Source organism: Halyomorpha halys, unplaced genomic scaffold, assembly GCF_000696795.3.
Source record: "Halyomorpha halys isolate HHAL.00 unplaced genomic scaffold, Hhal_1.1 Scaffold88.1, whole genome shotgun sequence".
Taxonomy (NCBI): domain Eukaryota; kingdom Metazoa; phylum Arthropoda; class Insecta; order Hemiptera; family Pentatomidae; genus Halyomorpha; species Halyomorpha halys.
In genome coordinates, this window is record NW_027114863.1 from 840,961 (window position 1) to 864,268 (window position 23,308).

Here is a 23,308-nt window from a genome sequence, read left to right on the forward strand (position 1 = left end):
AATAAGTGAATAATTTTACAGATATTAATTTTTTTATTTTCTACATTCATTGGTTGTTATCTTGTTCTGTTCTTAGCCCTGATGAAGGCTAGAAACTCTAGCCGAAACGTTGGCACAATTAAATAAGCTACACCAACTTATTTGTGTTTCATTTGACCGCACCCCCAACCATCATCTCCTAGTACGTCATCCACGGTCAACTATCTCTCATAATTATAAATAAATTAACATTGAGCTTATAGGATATCAGTCATGGCTTCAGTCTGGGCTTCAGTCTTCGAGACGTAGTTGGATTGCTCATGCAGTAAGTTACTGCTCCTTGGACTGACGGTATCTGGGAGTGCAATTTATAAATTGTTTTTTAATGAAATCATTTATCGATTCCAATTGTAGTTGGCTGTTTCTTATGAACCAGGGGAAATCTACCACCATTATCAGGATCTTATTATGAAATGATTGAAATTTTCCTCTTTTCGTACTGGATAAATTTGATGGTTTCATATCCAAATTCAGCACCAGATATCTTTTTACATAAATTGGATGTTTAGAGCGTTTATCTAGCAAATTATTTGGACTGATATTTTACGATAGTTAATTACTTTTTACGAATTTTGTCTAAATAATGATAAACCTGTGTTTATTTTATGCAATAGGTTTGCAATCAGCAGAATTTGGATCTATAGTATCTGTCGAACTGCAAATAATCGCACAGTTTTTTGCCTGCCATTGTCTCAATTTTATTTTTTATTATAATTGAGTTTTATTATTGTATTTAAGATTTTTTTTTTAAGAAGGTCAATGAGGAATTAAATATCTCAAATATAAACCAGCTCAGGTATTACTACGCCATGAAACAAACGAGTCAAAAATTTCTTCAAATTTTCAAGATTAATAATCTATGGTAAAAAAAGGGTTCCAACTTTTATACCTTTAATATTAAAAGTTATTACTCATCCAAATTCAATATTATTTATTTTTACTTCTTATTTAGCACTTATAAATCATTGTATGTATGTCTGATCGATTATTCTGCCCTAATTTATTTCTTTATCAATTTATCAACCCCTTAAAAAAAATATTATAAATGACTACTTTATCATACTAAAAATACATAATTTAAGCTTAACTTTAATTAGTTTAATTTCGATTTAAAATTGTCCCCAACTTAGGCCAGAATATTCCTTTGTATAACATTTTAACTTGTCGGTTCTAGCTTAGAGAAGAGTAAAGAACCCTGGTCTATTGTTGGGGACAACGGAGAAGCAACGCAGAACTCCTCCGAAATCCGGCTAGTATATAATATTTTCACATAGAAATAAGTTTAATAATATAATAATAATAATAATTAATTTTATTTTTAAAAAAATTAATAATAATACAATATGTCTCAAAGAAAACAGACAAATAAGTATAACGGCAATTGAAAATACAAAAAAGTTTTAAATCAAATAAATGTTTATAAGCAACACATATATTGAATTGCATTATCTGAATCAGGAAAGAAATATGTACCAATTATTATATAAACACATACATAACTTTATACTAAAAATATATAACTAAAGATAAAATAAACAATAGTAAAATTAACATTTAAAATCGGAAAAGTTAAAATAAGTTTAATTGTTTTTTCTTTGAAAAATTACAATTCATTTAAAACATTGTAAATCATAAATTTCAGTTATAACCCTAATGAAACAAACAATTAACGAATATATTTTTTTTCTGATAATTTGACAATTTTTAAATAGAATCGTTTTAAAATATTATATTTAGTTTTTTTTATCATATAGTATAGATTCAAAAATGTTTAAAAAAATTAACTTATTATATTAACTAATAAAAAATACTACAACACCCACAAATTATAAATAAACTGTAATTTTTAAACTGAAGACAACTGTTAAAAAATATTTAAATATATCAAAGATAGGAATAAAGATAAAAGATAATCCTAAACGTCAATTAATCGAGCTTAGTTACATATTTTTAGTAAAGTAATTGTTATTTCTTATTTAATAATTTATCCCGAAAACATCTATAAATCGGGCTAGTAGTGTGTAGATTAATTTATACCATCCTGATTACTGATACATTATAATTCATGCTTACTTATTTTGTTTTTATATCTATTATGGATAGGCGTGGTGGCTTAGTGGGTAAAGCACTGTGCTACTAATACACAGGATCCGGATTCGAATCCGGCTGTGGCAGATAATTATTTATTCTGTTACCTTTGCCGTGAGTCAACCCTATGGGTTCCACCTCTATAAAGTTATCACCCTTATTTAGTGAATAACCTAGTGGTTGATCACCTCCTTGTATAATTACTGTTAAAGAGACAGTACTTCCTTTCAACGTACTGAACTCCTTATCCCTCTACGGGTTTTAATTATAAATAGAAACTATTTTATGATATATTGTTAAGAAATTTATTTATATGAGTTTAAAGTAGGATAAAGTCATCTATAGTATACATTAATTTTAAGTAATAATAAATATAAGTAGATGGTCAGGATTGCGGTCAAAAAAAGATGAACAAATAGTTTAAAACTATTATGTCCGACGTTTCGCCCCACTTTGCAAGGCTTCATCAGTGCTGTTCAAAGAGAACGGTTGAACAGCTAATTAATAACAGTTCGAATTAGGAACCTGTTAAGGTTATTAAAAAGTTTTTAATCATATTTTTAATTTATATTATAGAAAGCGATGGAGTTAACTGTTGAACCAACTTAACTCTATAATTTACTTAAGAAGATAATTAACAAAAGTTAATTTTAATAACCTAAAATTACATTTATTTACAAAGCATCGAAAAATAAAAGCGAAAATAATGATTTAATTTGATATTGTTAATTAGTAGGGTACTTTACTTTTTATAATACAATAAGAATGGTTAGTAATTTTTATATTGAGTTTGTTCAAAGTTCCAAGTTATCGGGGAAGTTAGCCGAATGACTTCAGAAAAATATACAACTAAAACCAATATTTATAAAGTAACAAAGACAAGAAAGGCTAGAAAAAGTAGACGAAGCCAGTAGCAAACTAAATTGAAAATAATTCAACTCTTAACCAGCTTAAGTGCCGGGCTCTCTTTGATGATGCCTGTCTTACAGGAACCATATAATCATCACAGTAAACTGTAACAAATAGATCTTCAACATCCCAAACATTTCTTTATTTAAATATTTCGTAGCATACACTATATTCAATATGTATTTATATATTATATAATTTATTTGATGGCCCATAAACTGTACGTTAAATTTCGAATACAAGATATTTTTTAAATATTTTAGAAAATTAATAATTGAAATACAGGAGGGATATTTAATGTAAAACAAAAATCACTGAATTATCAATTAAACATTTAAATATACAAAAAATAGTAAAATTATGCAATAAAATTACCCACGCAGTTATTTTTTTATATTACATTATGATTAAGAAAAAAAAAAAAAAAAAGCAGAATAATTAAAATTAAAAAAAATAATATATTGTTAAAATATAAATATAAAACAATTTTTAGTAATATAACAAAATGTGTTTATTACATTAAAAATAAACTTTTTAAAAACACACAGAGAGAGAAATTTATTCAATCATGCTGCCCAAATACATCGGGTTGCTACATTACACAGCATACTGATCAATCCGTGATTGGACATATATAAATTTATAAATTACATTTTTTTGATATGATACAATATAATAGAAAGATAACATTTTTTTTTTTTCCCCACAGTATTATTTTACAATTAATATCAGTCTACAAACTAAACACAAGCTTTTCAATTTATTCCTTTTTTTTTTCTTTCCCCTCCATTTTACAACCCTTATTTCATTTTATCAACAAATTCCCCTATATAACAAATATTAGAATATAAAAATATAAAAACGAAAAACAACCATTAGAAACAAAATAAGACTAGAAAATAAACAAACAAAAATAAAATCGGAAAATAAATTAAATTAACAAATAATGAGTTGTTATAATATAAATATTTTTTTTTTAACAGTAATATAACAAATTATAAACATTAATAACATTGTAAATTAACAACTTTTTAAAATAACTTTTCTTAAAAAAAAAAATAATAAAAATGATAAATAACAAATAGAAACAATATACAACTCGAAAATAGAGAAGGAATACAAAATACAGAAATATCAAAAGAATTAACTATAAAATTGTAACTGTTCTCAAAATGCAATCATTAAGTACAAAGTTTAAGTTCATTGAAGTTTAATTCTTTGCTAATATGAGAGTTTTGTGAATCTTAAATTAAAAATTATTTGAATAAAAAATATATTTGGCCATAGTATTAAAATACATCTATTTATAAATAAAAGGTATTAATATTAATTTGACGGCACCTAAATGCTCCATATACTAAATAGTATAAAAATTTAATATTGTGTATATTTTGTCGTAATATTAATATTATGTATATTTTAGTTGATAGTCTCATTATCGGTTGAATACTAATAAATTTAAAAAAAATATTTCTCTTGATTTGTAATTATTTTTAAAGAATAATTTTGTATCCTAAATTTCAAATAAGAACTAGATAATTGTACTACAAATTTCATAATGAAATATTTTATTTTTTCTTCAAAGTAAGATGCATATTAGAATATTGAGAACATAAATATAAATAAGTAATGAATTCCATTGATTAATTATTATTGATTTTTTTTCATAGATGTATAATAATTAATATTTCGCTACACAATTATTTCTTCGTTAATGATTTATAAAAATATAAAAAGTAATGTAATGGGTTTGAGTTGTTTTACGGTTTTCATTTTTTAATAAATGTTTAAAAAAAAGTTCATAAAAGCTGAATAATTTAATTATATCTAAGAAGTAAATTTTTTTATAAGATATTTTTAGTTGAGTTAAATATTTCATTAGAATTTAATCTTAAGCCAGTTAAATGATTCCTGTCTATTTTCAGAAACAGTTTTTATATTTTTATCATATTCGGATTAGTATGAATTATTAGATTAGTATTATTATTATTTACAAGCTAATTCACTATTTTTTAAATTTCCCTCTTCAGACTACAATCATATATTAATAATTATATAATATTCGAATACTTTTAAATAATTTCCAATATCAATTGATTACTAATACATCAAATTTTAATAAAATAATATTTTATAATTTCTAATGAAATGTAAGTAAAAAGGTAAATCTTAAAAATTATACGCAAATATATAAATTAATGAAGTAAATAGTAATGAAAAATCGTCAGTTTCACGTTTCGAGAAATTTTAGTATAAAAAATTCGCAGTAAAATGAAAAATATCAGATATCTTAGTTGTACATTCTTACATATATTTTTCATTTTTTTTTTTTTTTATTATATCATAAGTACATAAAAACTAGTATATTTTTCATATTTATAATAAATCATAAAAATTTCATTGAACACGACATATGCTACAATATTTGTTTTTTTTTTCTAAATTATAAAAATATATTACAACAGTGAAGCATGAAATAGTTTTAATTCGTGGATTTGTTAATTAATTTTTTGCTTGTTTTTCGTTGTTTTTTTGTTGTTTTTTTTATGTTAGATTTAGTTTTATAATTTAAACGGTTAAGAATAATATTGATTTATTTGTTGGACAGGCTGATAAAGGAAGGACTGTGTGACCGAGGCAACGCCCCTTCGGTGAGCGCTATTTCCCGACTGCTACGTGGAAACGACGGAGAGGACGGGGACAAAAAACTGGACGGTGAGTACAAAGAAATCTTTTGGCTGGCGTTTTAATTATTTTATTTATTACTTGCGATGTGAGCCCCGGCAAAAACAAAGCATCTCCTGGAGTAATTAATATTTTTACATTCGAGGTACAAACACTAGGGAGTAAAAAAGGGCATTCACAAATTACGTCCTATGGATGTTGAGAGACTTCAATCAAAAACTATTACTGGCCACCGGTATAGATTCAATTAAAATTTATAAAAAGATTCATAAAGTGAATATGTTTAAAAATTATTTGTCAACAAATAATATTTATTGTCCTAGTGGTACAAGACCCCAAGAGGAGAAAAAAAAACAGTTCACCCCAATTTCTGTATGCCTCTACAAAAAATTACTAATCAAAATTGACGATTCTGCTACAAAATGGTGGCTGTTTCAAAATGTTAAAAAAAATTAATTTTTTATTCGGAGCTCCGTATGATTAAAACTACCAACAACACAAACCAACGAACTACAAACCTAATAGAATACCATTTAAAGTAGAGTAAATTTTCTAAAATATGATCCCCATTAGAGTTCCAAAGTTCTTGAGTTTTCTAAAAAGCAACATTTCATGGAAAACATATACTGAAAAATTATTAATTTGTGAATATATTTTGGGAAATTTTTATTTTTTTAGGAACCATTTATGTTTAATAGTTCCAAAGACAAATATTTTAGAAATCAACATTTCATAAGATAAGTTAGTGAATTTATTTCGATAAATTTATATCTTTGGAACCATTTGATGTACAGATGTATATTAACACTCAAATTAAACCTAGTTCAATGTGCTGTGTAGGAAGTAGTATTAATGATAGTAGTAGTGTAGGAATTATAGTATTAATTATATTTTCCAAATTAAATACAGAAAATGTTGATTTCGAGTTGTTCGGACTAAATGTTCTTTATATAAAAGATTATATCTCAAACCATTTGACGTACAGATATCTACTAGCGCTCAAATTAAACCTAGTTTAACGTGCTGTAAAGTAGTTTATTACTCTAGGAGTAGTAATTTTATTGATATCTGCCAAAAATCATTATGTTTACGTGTTGAATCAGCTGCCATTTCTTCTTCGCTTTCACCATACTTGACAGACTCATCAATTTTGACTAGTAATTATACATAGTTTTCATTAACATAATTAAAAATGGGGGAATGACTGACTTTTTTCTCCTCTTGGGCTCTAGATTTGACCATCTACGGCCCAACAACGTTTGATAATCGGACCATCAACGAAAATTAAAACACAAAAAAATTATAAGTTTTACTCACTTTAATCGGTCTTCGAAAATGGAACACTAATCTTATCATAATTATACATTTTTTTAATTTTAAAAACCGCTTTCTGATCTGATTTAATTCTTACTTTATATTTTTTATTTAAACAGAAACTTTATTCAACAGAGACTTTATTACAGCATTTTTTTTTATATGAATATATATTTTTTACAAATGCAATGAAATTATTTATTACATTACTTTCAAGCTCTTCTATACCAAATTTCCACATTGTAGATAAGTGTATGAATATATATAAATCATTTTTTTAACTAATAAACTGGAAAATTGTTTTTCCTTAAATTATTAATTCAAATATGAGAATAATTTCAATAAAGTTGTTAGCTATGAAATATTTCATTCATTAAGTTATCTTAGGCTCATTTAAAGTCTGTTCTGATGTTTAGATTGGATATTGTAAATTGACCTTTAATTTGATTTTGTGTTAGCAATTAAAAAATAAATTGTAGAAATATTCCGATTTCGTTGCCTTTAGAAATGTATTGTAAGAATCGAATGTATGACACCATTGCATAATGTTTTAATGTATTTGTATAGTTCAGATTTTTTTTTTTTTTAATTTTTAATTATATGAGGAAGTTTCCACTAAGAACGTAGTAGGACAGGCAGGGATAGAGACGTAAAACCTTGAGAGGAGTCGGACTAAATTAGTACTTTCCTGCCTCTGAATTTCTTCTGTGACATTTGCGATAGTTCATCATAATTAAGAATAACAATAGATGGAAATAATTCTCATTATAGACCGAATACACATATCAGTAAAATCTGTTAATACATAATTTTTATGAGAGTGAAAACTTATCTTCAATACACCACTGAAGTTGGAGGCTTTTGATATTTTAAAGAATGATGGTACTAACGTATATATTTTTGAGAATAATGTTTATAAACATATAAGATTTAATTATTATTAGTCTTTTAATCATTTCAGAAAAGTAAATTAAAAATACTTCACATAATTCTGATCTGATATGTATAAAGGATTTTAGTCATTATTGAGTTAAGTACATTGTCAGACTCAGAAAAAAATTCAATTGGTATAAGGATTTAAGGTAAAAACTGTAATGAATGGATAAGTTTTTATACAGATTTTTTTAAACTTTATTTTTCGTCTCCTGAAAAATCTAGAATATGGACTTAAGCCCTTTATACTTATCAGTACAGAATTTTTAGATATACTAATATATTATATTCGTAGGTAATGGATATAGCTTATAGATTTATCATAGATTAGTTAACTTACTAAAGTTAACCATACTAAATATGGTTGATAAAATCTAAAATAGGCAATGATAGGAAGATTGTTTCCAAAAATTCTTTTCTTCAATTTTAAGTTCAATCCGATTTTCAGTGGCAGCGTTAAAATTAAAGGAATTTAGAAAATCTAAATAAAACATAATACAATTTATGATCATGATAATTATAAAAATGTATTTCTTTGTGAAACAATGATTTTGTCATGAAAATCGACGTAGAACATCAAGGCCCCCCCCCCTCAAACTGCATTCCATTGAATGGAGCCATTTTCAATTGAACGGAATATAATTATTTCTTTTCTTATCAATTTTTGGAGGTCGCATGTTCTAATTTGAATTAATGAGCAATTTTTCTATATTTCCACATATAGTAGACGTTTAAAGATTATTTTTCTCTACTTTTTGACAAAAGTGTTTATCACTCATTTTTATTTTGTGTTATTTAATTCATAAAATAATGTTTTCATTAATGCAAATAACTCCAATTTGATTTTTTTTAATGAACCACAAATATTTAATATAAAACATTTTTATAACAGTTTTAGTATATATATAAATTCAACATATTTTTAACGTTTCGGCCTTAATTCATTGGCCATTTTTAAACATAACCTCTACGTCCCTGGTATATTATTAAAATATATTTTCATGTATACTACTCTAGGAAGTATTTATCGCAATTATTTTTTTCTTATTCTTAGCTATACTAGGTCATTTTTTTTTCGGAGCTTCTATTTTTAAAATATATAAATTGATATAATATATAAGATTCATTTTTAAAATCTATTTTACTCTTAAAAGGTTTTTTTCTTCATACTTGTAATGTTGGTCAATGTACGACACGTCACAATCTCAAAATAGCAGATATCATAACAAAAAAAGGGCAATACCTACCATCCGGACCTTCCCCACTAAAATCCCTATGGACGACGGTCCTATATAATTTTTTAAATATTTACTTGAAACGGGAAGAGGAGACCTAATAATTAAATTGAGCAATATTTAAAAAGTGCCTGAAATTGGAAAACGGCGTGAGTAAACAGTATGTTTATTTTTTTTTTTCTCATTACTTCTTGATTTTGCACTATTAATACTGTTCTTATCTAAAAAATAATAATAAAGAATAGGAATGAAAGCAACAGAAAAAAAATTAAAATAAGTTAAAAAGTATTTAATAAAAAAAAAAAAAGTGAAAAACATCATATCTTTATTATAAGATGGTACATAATATGGAGAGAAGTTGTCAGTAATACAAGTTATAATCATAATAATGTTAAATATCAGTAAAATAAATATATAAAATTATCAATATATATTTTATATAATTTATTATTAGCAATTTCGTCAAAGGACACTTTACCACCTTGTAAAGTTATAAATGAATATCCTGACTTGTTCCGCCGGAGAGCCGCCATTCTTCCAGACTCCGAGCTGGAACAATTTCCTGCGGTGACTCGGCATTTCCAGACTCTCCTTGGTTTCTTAATAAAAAGAAGGCGAGGAAAATGGGTCCGAGAGCTCTGCTGGCTCCCAGGGCGACTATCGAGGAGCTTTTCTGTTCTATGCCGGTCTCACGGAAGCTTTTTTAAACAGAAAAATTCTAAATCGTGGGACTATTTATCCTTAGGTAATGGCGAGGAAACCACGGCTGTGTCCTTTGAATTTGATATTATTTTTTATCAGGAGTCTGATTTTCTCATGAAATTATTTAAATACAATAAGCATTAAATATATAAACTAAAAATGTAAAATGTTAACACTTTAAGTGAGTCTAACCAGTGACTGATAATAGTTTTAAGTTAATCTGTAATTAAAAGTTTTAAAATTTAATTGAAAAAATTATCAAATAGGTTGATTTGAATAAATTTATTTACCAGTGCAGAATAGCCTGCTAAAATGTCTTAATTGTTGGATGTGAGGTGTCTATGTATATTTAAGATTGATGTTTAAAGTAATAATAAACAATATTTGAGACTTAATTTAGTTACCAATTATTTTATATATACAAAAATAATTTAATTATATTCTTGGCATGTGGTGATTGGTTGTAGCAACACATTTTTGAATGTTCAAATCTCCTAACTATCTTAAGAATTATGAAACGAAACTCTAGTTTGAAAAATAAACATTTTCTATATTAGATACGTAAATAGTTAATATAAATGCAAGGAAACATACCAAAATTGTGATACAAGATAAATTCACGTCTTGGGTTTAATACTTAAAAAAATATGCCAATAAATAAAATTTTTAATGGGATGCTCATCTAATGAGAAAGGTTGAGTATGTTCGACGTCTACAGTTGTTCCATTAAAATCTTTTTAAAATGCTAAAATAATTATTTTGATAATATGGCTCCTTCGGAAGAATGATGACGCTACTTTAAAATTGTCTTTATCGTGTAGGAAGAATCCAAAATGGATTTATTAGATGTTTGTAAATCGGCGAAATTGTACATACTAATTATGCCAATTTATAAACATCTATTGAATGCATTTTTTGTGCCTTCCAATACTATAAAGTCGATTTAAAAAAAATCTTCATTATACAGTTGCATCATTATTCTGCTAGACCAACAATATGATCAAAAATAATTAAAACAACCTTCATATGGCAAACTATGGTTTCACTGCATCTGTGCGTCAGCCCTGTGGTTTCGGGAGCCCTCCTGGTTCCACCCAGTCTTATGAAGTTCTCTTAAATGGGTAAATATATGGCGGTCCAGCATGATTCTGACCTAAGCACCTCCTTGCACAGACGTTGGTCAGTTACTACTCTCTCACAAAGTACTGCACTCCTGAGCCTTGTTGGTTGTAGCGGTACAGATTTAATTTAATTTAGTGTACGGCAAATATTTTTATTGCTTGTATTTTAGAAACATTTAACAACCCACAATTAATTTATTGCACTGTAATTTCTGGCTAAGAGGGGCGTGGGCTTCTGTTGGGTGGGAAACAAAGCTACAAAACCAACCTAAAAGTTATGCTGAATTTCATGTAAAAAGAACAAATTATGCCCGTTTAAAAAAAATAATAATCAATAAACTCTTATCTAAAGTAAAAACATTGAAAAGTAATACTCCCAATGCATTACCCTGAGGTACTCCTGCTTTAATAAATCTTATACAAAATAATTCATACCCTACATACCGATTAGTTCACAGAATGACTAACGTAATAAATTTATGTGTATTTAACATTGATTGTATGACAACTTAAGATTGAATAAATGTTTAAGAGCAGTACAGAAATTTTAGTAAACTGTTATATTTTTGTATTTATTTCACACTTTTGCAAAAAAACAAAACAAATATTATATTATAAGGTTCAATTAGTTAAGAGATTTATTTTAATAAAATTTATAGAAATGGACCTGTATCTACCATTTTTTTCCGTATACTGTTTATTTCAACCAAAAAAAAATTAAATAAAAAAATAGAAAATACATTTTATTATTTATTCACTGGTTGCCAAGAATAGGGGTTAATGGCAGGACACCTTTTTTGTAGCAACGATATTTAAATTTAAATTACCCCTTCAGAAGCGCCCTCCCTGGTGAACGCAAAAAAAGACCGACAGACTGTTGTGGATTTTCCGGACGATATGAGTCGGCGGGTTTTTGTTGAAGGTTTTGAACCGCGCCGGCGGAAGTAGAGCCTAAAAAGTTGACTAAAACTAAAAGGCAGTGGCTTCCGGCGGACTGTTTGGACAGTATCTCTATTTGTCTGGCGGTTAGATACACCCCCTCCCCCCTTGACAAAACACTCACTAAAAACAGTTCCCATTGGTTGCTCTCGACGAAACCTGTGGCCAATTATCTTCTTCGCAACATAAATAGGTCATAATGCCACCCTTATTACCCTCGGCACGCTCATGTGGGTGTGTTAAGTAATTTTAAAATGGCGGAACTAATATAATACCATAATAGTAATAATTCTACAATACTGTAATAATTCCTTTCTTGACTTTGTAGCTACGAAAATGTCTATAATTTACTGAGATATTTTAAAAAATAATAATCAATAAACTCTTACCTAAAGTAAAAACATTGAAAAGTAATACTCCCAATGCATTACCCTGAGGTACTCCTGCTTTAATAAATTTTATACAAGATAATTAATACCCTACATGTGCAGCTAAGTGTTTGTTCATAAAGTTAGAAAGTAATATGAAGTAATAAGGTGTAAACAACTAAATTTTAAAATTTATTTGAAATTTGCACCGAGTAGCCGAACTAAAATTAAAGGCAGGTTTGGTATAATACAAGAACCCAAGAGGAGAAAAAAAGGCAGTTATTTCACCCCAATTTTTTATTACTTTATGAAAACTATGTATAATTACTAGCCAAAATTTACGAGTCTGCCCGTATATTTAGAGGTAAAATAAAATTGTGGTTTTTAAAAACGTCAAAAAAATTATTTTTCATTCGGAGCTCAAAGTCCTTAAAACTACCAACTCTAAAAACTAAATAGAATATAATTTAAAGTAGAATAAATTGGCTAAAATATGAGCCCTACTTTACGTTCAATATTTCCCAAGATATAGCTTTTTATATATAAAAAATATACTGAAAACTCAGTAGTTATTGAATTTATTTTGAGAAATCTATATCTCAGTAACCATTTGACGTACAAATGTCTATTACCACTAAAATTAAAGCTAGTTTAATGTAATATAAAGTAGTTAATGACGTTTATCTTCCTATAAAAAGTAGTTTTCATGATATCTGCTAATATAAATTTATTTATAATAGTTTGGATAAAATTTGTCGTGCAAAAATTTTATTCATACTTAAATATCCTAAAAACTACTACCCTTACAAAGATACGTGACATAAACTACTTCATAGTAAGTTAAATTACCTTTATTTTGAGTTCTGGCAGACATATCTATGTCTTATGCTGCCTCAGATATATTATTTCAAAAATCAAAAACTTTTATAAGAACAACTAGAAGTTTACATTTTATGAACTTATTTTGTCAAATATCATAAAAAATACTTATGAACAACTTTATAGTACATTTAACTAGCTTTGATCTGAGTGCTGACAGATATTTATATCCGATATTTTTTTTAAATATATTGAAACAGCCGCCATTTTGTATCCTCTCTATTCTTGGCAGACTCAGCAATTTTTGTGAGTAGTTTTCATTGAAGTAATAAAACATTGGGATGGAATAACTGACTTTTTTTTCCATCGGGCTCTTGTACTGTCACTTATACACAATCTTCTAATACAATAATAATAATCAACCCTATTATTATTACTCCTATAATAGGATAGTTGCTATCGACTTTCGCTCACTATGCTCGCTCAAAATAGGTAAATAAACTCCCAACCGAGCCTACTCAGTTGAAGTCCCGTATAAAATTCGAATCGCTTCATGGGTCTTAGTTTCCAATTGAGACCATTTTTTTTGGATGAGTGAGTTACAAGTCCACCTGACATACCGGGTGATATCCAATATAAATTCACTTTAATTGGGCTGCTCACAATCTTGTACTTGTAACATTTAATATGTTAAAACTTTTCACATTTAACCCAACATCATAAATATCCCTAATCTTACATTTCAAAAAAAATATATGGGGGAAAGTTGGATGAATTATAATTGCTCTTTTTTTTATCAAACAATAGTTTATTTTCTTTTTTATTTGTTTACTAGATGGTTTATTTATAATTGTTTGTAGCGGATTAAATACCTTTGCTCCGATTATGATAGAAGGTTAGTAATCCACCAAGTTAAATAATTATTACCAGTATTCAATCCCCCAAGAAACATATTTCAAATGATCCTAGCACTCATTTACCAAGTTCTGGATTTGCTTCTCTAAAAGTGAAATGCATATTCGTTATCCCCCTTTCGAACGGTGCAGCCACTATACAAAGATATGACACAATTAGGAATAGATATAATTTTAGCCATATAGAGACCGGCAGTAGGGGCCGGGACGTCCCAGATAGAGGCGGCTTTACGACGGCGGGCAACTCAAACAGGAGGCTCATTCAGTGTCGGCTTTTTCAGCTGAGGTGCGTTGCTTTTCATTTAATATCAATTACTTTTACCTGACTTTAATTACCCTGCCCCCTCAGGTGTTCCTTGCCTTGATTGCGAGGCCATTTCCATAGGCCCAGCTCCACCGTCTCCTTTAATTGACCATTTTGCAAATTGCACTCGTCCTTTAACGACCAGGGCTCCTCGACTGGTGCTCAAGGGTTCGGCCGGCCCGGATCTAAATTTATTTCGACTCCAATAACAACTTTCTTCCATCCCGAACTTGAATGGCTATAGTTAATAATAATGCACTCATTATTGTTTTAAAGAAAACCATGTATAATTAATAGCCTGAATTGATGATTCATATATTTAGGGGAAATAGAAAATAGTGGTTGTTTCAAAACTTTTTAAAAAAACTAATTTTTCATTAGCAACTGTATATCGTTACCATCAACACTAGAAAACCTAGAGGTAAATCATTAAACTTAGACTAAATTTTCTAAAATATGAGCCCTCATAGAGGTAAAGTAGTTCATAACGTTTATATTCGCAGAGTAGTAGTTTTTATGATATTTGACAAAATAAATTAACAAAATCTAAATTTCTGGTTGCATATTTCCTTATAATTCCCAGTCCACCGCTGTTCCCCAAGGTAGCATCTTAAGTCCCATTCTATATTCAGTTGACATCCCAACCCACCCTAACACAGTCCTAACAACATACGCTGATGACACATGTATACTGTATGTAAACAACGACCCAAGTAATGCATCACAAACACTTCAGACACACATAACATATCATTGAAGAATGGTGTCAAAACTGGAGAATCAAAATAAATTCTGACGAATCCCATTAGATCACCTTTACTCTCTGTCCTACAGTATCCTTTCTAAATACTCCACTAACGTCTGTTGAACAGATTCGATACTTAGGACTCCATCTTGACAAGAGACTTACTTGGAATCCACACACAAGACTGAAACGACAAGAAACTGCTCGTAGATTGCTTTTGATTTTGGAAAAACTATATCTCAGGAAGTATAAGACATACACATGTCTGCCAAAACTCAAAATAAAGGTAATTTAACTTACTATAAAGTAGTTTATGTCACGAATCTTCGTAAGATTATTAGTTTTTATGATATTTGCGTATGAATATAACTTTTGCACGAGAGATTGTATACAAACTACTATAAATCAATGTATTTTAGCAAATATCATGAAAACTACTTCTACTGCATATATGTCATTATAGTAATGAATTATAGTACGTTGAACTAGCTATAATTTAAGTGCTGGCAGATTCCTGTACGTCTTATGATTTTTGAGATATATATATTTCAAAATAAATTCACAAACTACAGATTTTTCAGTACATTTTTTTATGAAATGATGCTTATTAAAAAGCTATATCTTGGGAAATATTAAACGTAAATAGCTCTATTATGGCTCATATCTTAGCAAATATACATACTTTTAATGATGTTTTCTTAGTTCTTCTGGTGTTTTAGGTAGATTTAAAGATATAGGGCTCGAAATGAAAATTGTTTTTTAACGTTTTGAAACAGCCGCCATTTTTTATTCCCCTACCTATACTTGGCATACACATCAGTTTTGACTAATAATTATACATAGTTTTCGTTAAATTAATAAAAAATTGAGTTGAAATGACCCTTTTTCTCCTCTTGGGATCTTGTACAATTTTTTTTTCTGAGTAGATAATTCTGAGTAGTTTTTTACATGTTAAAGGAAAAAAGGAGGCGACAGAAACCTGTTTCTAAATATCAAACTTTTTCATTGTTTCTGGTGATCTCAGATTAAATACAAAAACCTGAGTTACTTAAGTCTTCAGTTTAAGACTTCGGTGGTACATAAAACATGAATATTGCGGAACCATTTTGGGGCGAGTGGCGTGTTTTCTCCAGAGTACTGTTGCATAAGTTCTTCGGATATATCTGCATCAACTATACCGGCTGACATCTTCTATGTAGTTCTCTTCTCACCGAGTTGATATGGATTGTTAAACTGTCCTACCATTCATATGTCGTACAATTTCCGAAACATATCCGACATAGTATTTCCATTCATGTAATCCTTTTGTGATCCGGTAGTTTTATAATATAGTATTATATAGCAGTTGGAGCATTTTAAAAAAAAAATATATATATCGAAAGGAACGAATTTACCGATGGTATGCTTGCATGATTCATCAAGAAACAGTATTCAAGAACAAATATTTAATACACGAACTATCTTAATTAGAAACAATAACATCTAAAATCAAGTATAGTTATTCCACTTGATACAAATACTGAGTTGAAATGTAAATAGAACGTAGGAATATTAGATACATACATAAAGCGTTTTTGAGATGCGGGAAATCATGGACAGAAATAGCGTGAGATCCGAGAACGGTTGATGGCCAACATTAGGTCTCTGAGTGAAAACGTATCTCCTCTCTCGCTCGTCTAATCTCGCTATGATTGCATTTGGCAGTCAATAAAAAAAAAATTGAAACTAAATTTTTAGCTCGAAAATCTCCAACAAACAGTCATTGTTTGTTGTATTAATGCTTCATCAGAGGTTTACTTGTTAGAAGATTTAAAATTATTTATTGACATTTAAATAAAAATACATCGAGTAAATTTGAAGTAAGATCATAATTTATAATATAGGCATGTAGAGAAAATTCCCATTGGTAACACTATAATAACATTCTTACATTAGAAGGTCTCGAGGCCATCTTATTTTCAGTTTAGAAACTAGTGTGTTTGGTTGATTAGGGAGTTTATAATGAAAAGATTGATATCTAGTTCAGGCTAGATCGGTTACATAGGGACTATTAAGGTCTTTATGTATGATCTTATTGGTGGCAAAGTAAGGTGTATTTAAGACTCTGGATTGTGGATGCGAGAGGAATTCGAAGTTCTTTGGTTATAGTTTTATTTTAACTGATCGTATATTTGAAAGGGAGCGCGGTAGCCGCAGGGTAAAGCGCGTGGCTACTAACTCTAAGGACCCCGAGTTCGAGTCCGGCTGGACAGGAAATTGTTTTCTGTTATACTGTAGCCATGAGTCAACTCCTGTGGATTCTGAAGCCCTCATGGGGTCCAACCAGCCTCTTAAATTGGGATTACAATACTACAATGATTATTTAATTATATTCTTAAGGTTAACTCAATTTGTACGTGGGTTGCTCCACAAATAAATAAATAAATTGTTAGTATTATTACATAATAAAATTTGAATGAATTAAACTAGTGTAATTAAAAAATAATAATCATTGAAAAGAATTTTATATTTACGTAATATCAAAAACATTAATGTCGGAAAATGACCTTGATTTCTAAATTTAGATTCTTGCAGCTAAGGGTTTTTTGATTGAAGAGTAGAAAATACCTGATGCAATAATTTTTCCATAGAAATCATGGATTGATGAACTTATATGTTTTTACTTCACCATATCTTAAAGTATTCAATTATGAGTGGCAGCGTCTAACTTGGAAAAAAAATATTTTTTTCCGCAGATATTCATAAGCTTTTATAAAAACAATACCAGTAATATAGAACAAGACGTTTATGGGAAAATAAAATTGAAGGTTATCGTCAGTACTCTTTGAAACCAGATAGAAATCATGATAGAATCAATAAAACGTGCATAAAGGAAATTTAATTTACTAAAAATAAAATACGTTGTTGTGCTTTTGCTTTTAAAGCTTCTGTCTGCTATCCTTCAACAAAAACAAAAACGAAAAAAGAGGGTGTTTAAAAATGTGAAACGACTGTAAAAGTGTTATTAGTCTTTTTTTGCCGACCGGATTGGCAGCTCTGCTTACGTCAAACTCACATCAGTCTTCTGATATCCTTCTCTTAGAAAATATTTTTAAATTTGTCATTTACATTACTAAGACGCTCTTCTAGCATATCATATAATAATATATTTTAGGGTAACCAACTCTTTAGAAAGTCGTTTAATATGTTAGTCGGGATTTGGTCAATTCGGATTTCACTATATTGCTAACTTTACATTTTATAAACTTTTCGACCCATATTTTAAATCATCATACTTTTATCTTTTTTAAAATTTATTTCTTCCCAGATCGACCTGCTGGGACTTACATGGTTATGCCAATTAAATTTTCCTTCAACTGTTAATAAATATGAAAATAAATTATAAAAAATACTACTACTCCTACTAAGATGTTCATCATAAACTACATTATAGCACATTAAACTAGCCTTAATTTGAGTGATAATATAAATATTATGTATTTACTTAATATACATATTATGTATTTACATATTATGTAAATTTCATCAAATGATTCCAGAGATATACTTTTTTATAAACCAAAAGTTTTGTCCGGACAAATAGAAATCATTATTTTAAATTTAGTTTTGCAAATATCATGAAAACTATTACTCCTACAAAAATGAACATCATAAAGTACATTATAGCGCATTAAACTAGCTTTAATTTGAGTGCTAATATACATCTGTTCGTCAAATTATTCCAGAGATATAATTTTTTATAAACCAAAAGTCATACCAGTCATACCATCTGTACGTCAAATGAATCATGAGATATAATTTTTTATAAACCAAAGTTTTGTCCGAGCAAATAGAAATCATTATTGTGAATTTAGTTTTGCAAATATCATGAAAACTATTACTCCTACGAAGATGAACATCATAAAATAAATTATAACAAGCTTTAATTTGAGTGCTAATATACATCTGTCAAATGAATCATGAGATATCATTTTTCATATACAGAAAATTTTGTTCGAACAAATCGAAATCAACATTTTCAGACTTTAATCACTCCAAGGCTGAGATGGGATAGCGGAAGCAAAATAACAAAATACCAATATTGGTTAACAGTATGATAACGATATAATACTAAAATATCGAAATTTTTACAAATTAAAGAAACAGTCATTATAAAATAATAATACAGCAAATCACAGGAGGCCAATTTCATATCATACATAATCAAAAAATTCCTTATATTTGAATATTTGAACCCCCACTTAACATAAACTAAAATATAATTGAATATGTTAGTTGAATAAATGGTTAAAAAAAATGAAAAACGTTAATATTCTAATAATCTCGAATTTAGAAAAATCGACATTCTCAAAGTCAAAACATTCTAATATTTCTGTTGAATATCGATATCAGACTTTGGCAGCGATAATAAAAAGAAAATTTCAATATTTCATTAGTGACAATTTTTAATATTTTGGGGAATTTTTATAATAAAATAATTAAAATTAAAATACCCCTAAGTGGCATCTACTGCGATTCTTCTCCTCCGCCCCCCCCCCCCACAACCTTACATCAGTAATATCCTTAATGTTGTTTGACTAATGAGAAATTATTACCTTGCCTAACCTAAGACCTGGAGTTAAACCGAATATTCCCAATCATAGAATTGAATAGAATCCCAATTTTGTTCTCGAGTCTCTTAACACCTGCTCCCCGTAGGGCCGACGAGTCTTAAAACATTTCCCGCTGCCATTATGATCAGAGGGACCTGCTGTTTGAAACAATACTACCTTTTGTCGGCCCTCTTCTCTTTCGCTACCTTCTTGACAAATGAGCTGCTCAGGTGCAAGTGGCGCCAACAAACCCGGTAACAAACCTTTTGTTGCCGCTTCTACAAAGAGATCTCTAATGATGTTCAGCTTTCTCCGCGGCTGCATTTTGTTGTTGGCGTAGATGACGTAAGCTCTAGTGTTGCCATTGTCGATCTACAATCCGACTTATTGTCGGCTCCCGGTGCACTTTTATTGTCTGCGAACAGAACCATTAAAAAAAACTCCGTAAGGCCTAACAATGTTCTCAACAGAGTTCAAAAATTAAGTTACTTCAGCTTCATAAGTTTAGATTGAATTGGAATCCGTTTTCAGAAAAATAAAAAAAAAAAATTGTATTTTTATAATGAATTTATTATTATTTACTAGTAATCAAGTAAATTTGCTGTAGGTGATATAATGACATAATACACACATGTAGAGAATCTATCCATTGATAGAACTCCAATAACATTTGTAGAGGAGAAGATCTCGAGACCATCTTCTTTTCAGACGACCATTAGGATTATTAGGTAATGAAGGAGAAGCCAAGTTAGAAACTAGTGGGTTTTGGTGTTGAAAAGCTTATCATGAATTGGTATCTGGTTCTGGCCAACTCGGTAATATATGGAACATTGAGGTCCTGATGGATGACTTGATTTGTGACAAAGTAGGGAGAATTAAGGATTTTACGAAGTATTTTGGGAGGAATGCGATGGTTTAATGGAGTCCCAAAGCTCAACTCCGTTTGTCCAAATAGACCTGATATAAGGTGATATAATGACATAATATACACATGTAGAGAATCTACCCATTGATAGAACTCCAATAACATTTCTAGAGGAGAAGATCTCGAGACCATCTTCTTTTCAGACGCCTAGGAGGATTATTAGGTAGTGAAGGAGAAGCCAGGTTAGAAACGAGTTGGTTTGGGTGGTTGGAAAGTTTTTTATGGAAGGATTGGTATTTGGTTCTGGCCAAATCGGCAACATAGGGGATATTGAGGTCCTGATGTATGATTTGATTTGTTACAAAGTAACGTGCATTAAGGATTTTACGAAGGATTTTGGACTGTAAGGATTGGATTCGAGAGGAATTAGATGGTTTAGTGGAGCCCCAAAGCTCAACTCCGTACGTCCAGCTAGGCCTTATAATAGTCATGTAGATCAGTCATTTTTAATGAATTGGAAGTTTAGACCGTTTGTCTAGTAAATGCTGTAATAGTCGGAATCGACGAACAGTATTTTCAGTCTTGTATGAGGATTCCATGTCATTCGTTTGTCCAGATTTAACGGATTTGTTCGGATCTGTTCGATGTGGCTGAGGTATTATTAAAGGATACTGTGGTGCAGGAGGTCGTGGGTTTACGACGAAGTGGTAATATGATTTGGTGGGATTTATTGGAATTTAATCCTCCAGTTTTTACAAAAACAAACATACATAATATTTAACAAAAAAAAAAATGTTGCGAAATCTTTCAATCTTTCAGGATTAAACTACTTCCAATAATACTTACAAATGAATATAAAGCAACAATCCATCAAGAGAGCAATCATGGAGCGTTCCAAGGATTCTAATATTTCAAAGATGTTGTAACGAGTACTTAACCTAGGTAACTAGAGATTACTCGAAGAGAACCCAATGGATGCTTATACAGCGAGAACAACTCTATTTATTGCCGAGACACTATTTCGTTTATTTATAGCGTAAAGTCCATTAGACCGAGTGAGGTTATTACCTTACGAAATTGTCTTCTGCGTCGCCTGTCGCCTTCCGAAGGCCCGTCTTTATGATCCGTATACTATTGGAAGAGGGAGGAGGGGAAGGGGTAGTTGTCGGCACTCCCGAGGCGCTCAGCCAGTATTTCCAATTTCCTAGTGGATTATTATATAACTGTTTTGGCAAAAATGTCAGTTTTATTAATGATAAAAGCAGAAACCTAATTTGTATGCTAATGAAGAACCTAAATAAGCAATTAGTTCAGTTATATTACAACGGCATGATACAATCTTATGGGGAAGATACCCATTGTAGAACAACAATACAATTTCTTGAGTAGAGGGTCTCGAGGTAATCTTCTTTTCAGACGCCTAGGAGGTTTATCAAGTATTGAAGAGGATGCATGATCAGAAAAAAAAAATAGGTTTGGGAGTTTACCATGGAAGAATTGATATCTGGTTTGGCAAAGTCGCCAATATACGGATCATGGATGATTCCATTTATGACAAAGTAAGGAGAATTAAGGATTGAATACGAGAGGAATTCAATTGTTTTAGTGGAACTCCAAAGTTCAAGTTATTATGATTGTCGGGTTCAAAGCTGATTTTTACGTAGTTTTTTGTTTTGTATAAAGTTGGGATCAAGAGTCTCCTTTGTTCGTGCCCCCCTCCCTTAGTAGCTCACTCCAGGAAACAGCTGAAATTATCTGTTGTGGCATGCAAGAAAGAACTTAACTACCACTACCACGACAGATTCCACGACCTGCAGGCCAGCCTCTGAGAGAGACACGATCCTTGTCGCAGATACTGTTTATCGGACCATTTCTCGTGGTTCATCAGTCACTATAGTGGTGAATTTCTCGTGGCTTAATTACCCATTTAGCCCACCGAAGCACGGAGTATCAGAATGTGGAAGCGACGAGGAGACCTAAACGCGGCGACGCAACTCCTGAACAAGTCAACAGTTAAGATCAAAAAGGGGGCCTACTCCATTATTAGCACTAATTAAGAATACTAGCATAGGGTCCCTCTCCAAGAATTAAGAATGGTTTAAGAAAATAAATAAGGATGTTAAATCGAAGTCACAATGTCTCTCAATTTTAACCAGTTTTTCCACAGTATAAAGTTTTGATTCAGCATACAATTTGGGTTCCAGCAGTAAAGTAATAAGTCGAGTAAATAAATATTTAGTAATTGAAAGTTTAGTCCGCTTTGGATAGTAACTGTTGTAATATTTGGAAAATACGAATAGTTCTTTCATGAGAATTCCAAGTCAGTCGTTTGTCCAGATGTAGTACTAGATAGAGGATCTCTTCGACAGGGTGCTACATTGTAAAATATGCTGAAATATGAGGATGCATATAATTCTATAATATAAGTTAGTAGCTCAGTGGTAAGACACTGTGCTATTAACTCCAAGAGTCCGATTTCTAATTAGGCTGTGAAAGATAATTATTTTTTGTTTCACTGAAGCTGTGAGTCAGTACTGTAAATCCGAGGACTCTCTTGGGTCTACTCAGTCTCATCAAATGAGCACTCTTAATTGAGTAAATATCTGGCAGTCAAGCGTGATTATGACCAAATCACCTGCTTGCACAACCGTTGTTCTACTAAGACTACTTCCTTGCAATGTTCTGCACTCCTGAACCTTCATGGGTTCCAGAGGTACAGATTTAACTTCTTTTATA

At 29.9% G+C, this 23,308-nt stretch overlaps 1 protein-coding gene across 2 annotated transcripts in view; it reads left to right on the forward strand.

The window, feature by feature from the left end:
- Nucleotides 1-23,308, forward strand: part of LOC106677118 (protein gooseberry) — a 76,814-nt gene that overhangs the window by 29,286 nt on the left and 24,220 nt on the right. For both annotated transcript variants that reach the window (XM_014414833.2, XM_067051970.1), the window contains exon 3: nt 5,645-5,751. In XM_014414833.2, coding sequence (XP_014270319.1) covers nt 5,645-5,751 — 107 coding nt within the window. The remainder of the gene's footprint in view (nt 1-5,644; nt 5,752-23,308) is intronic.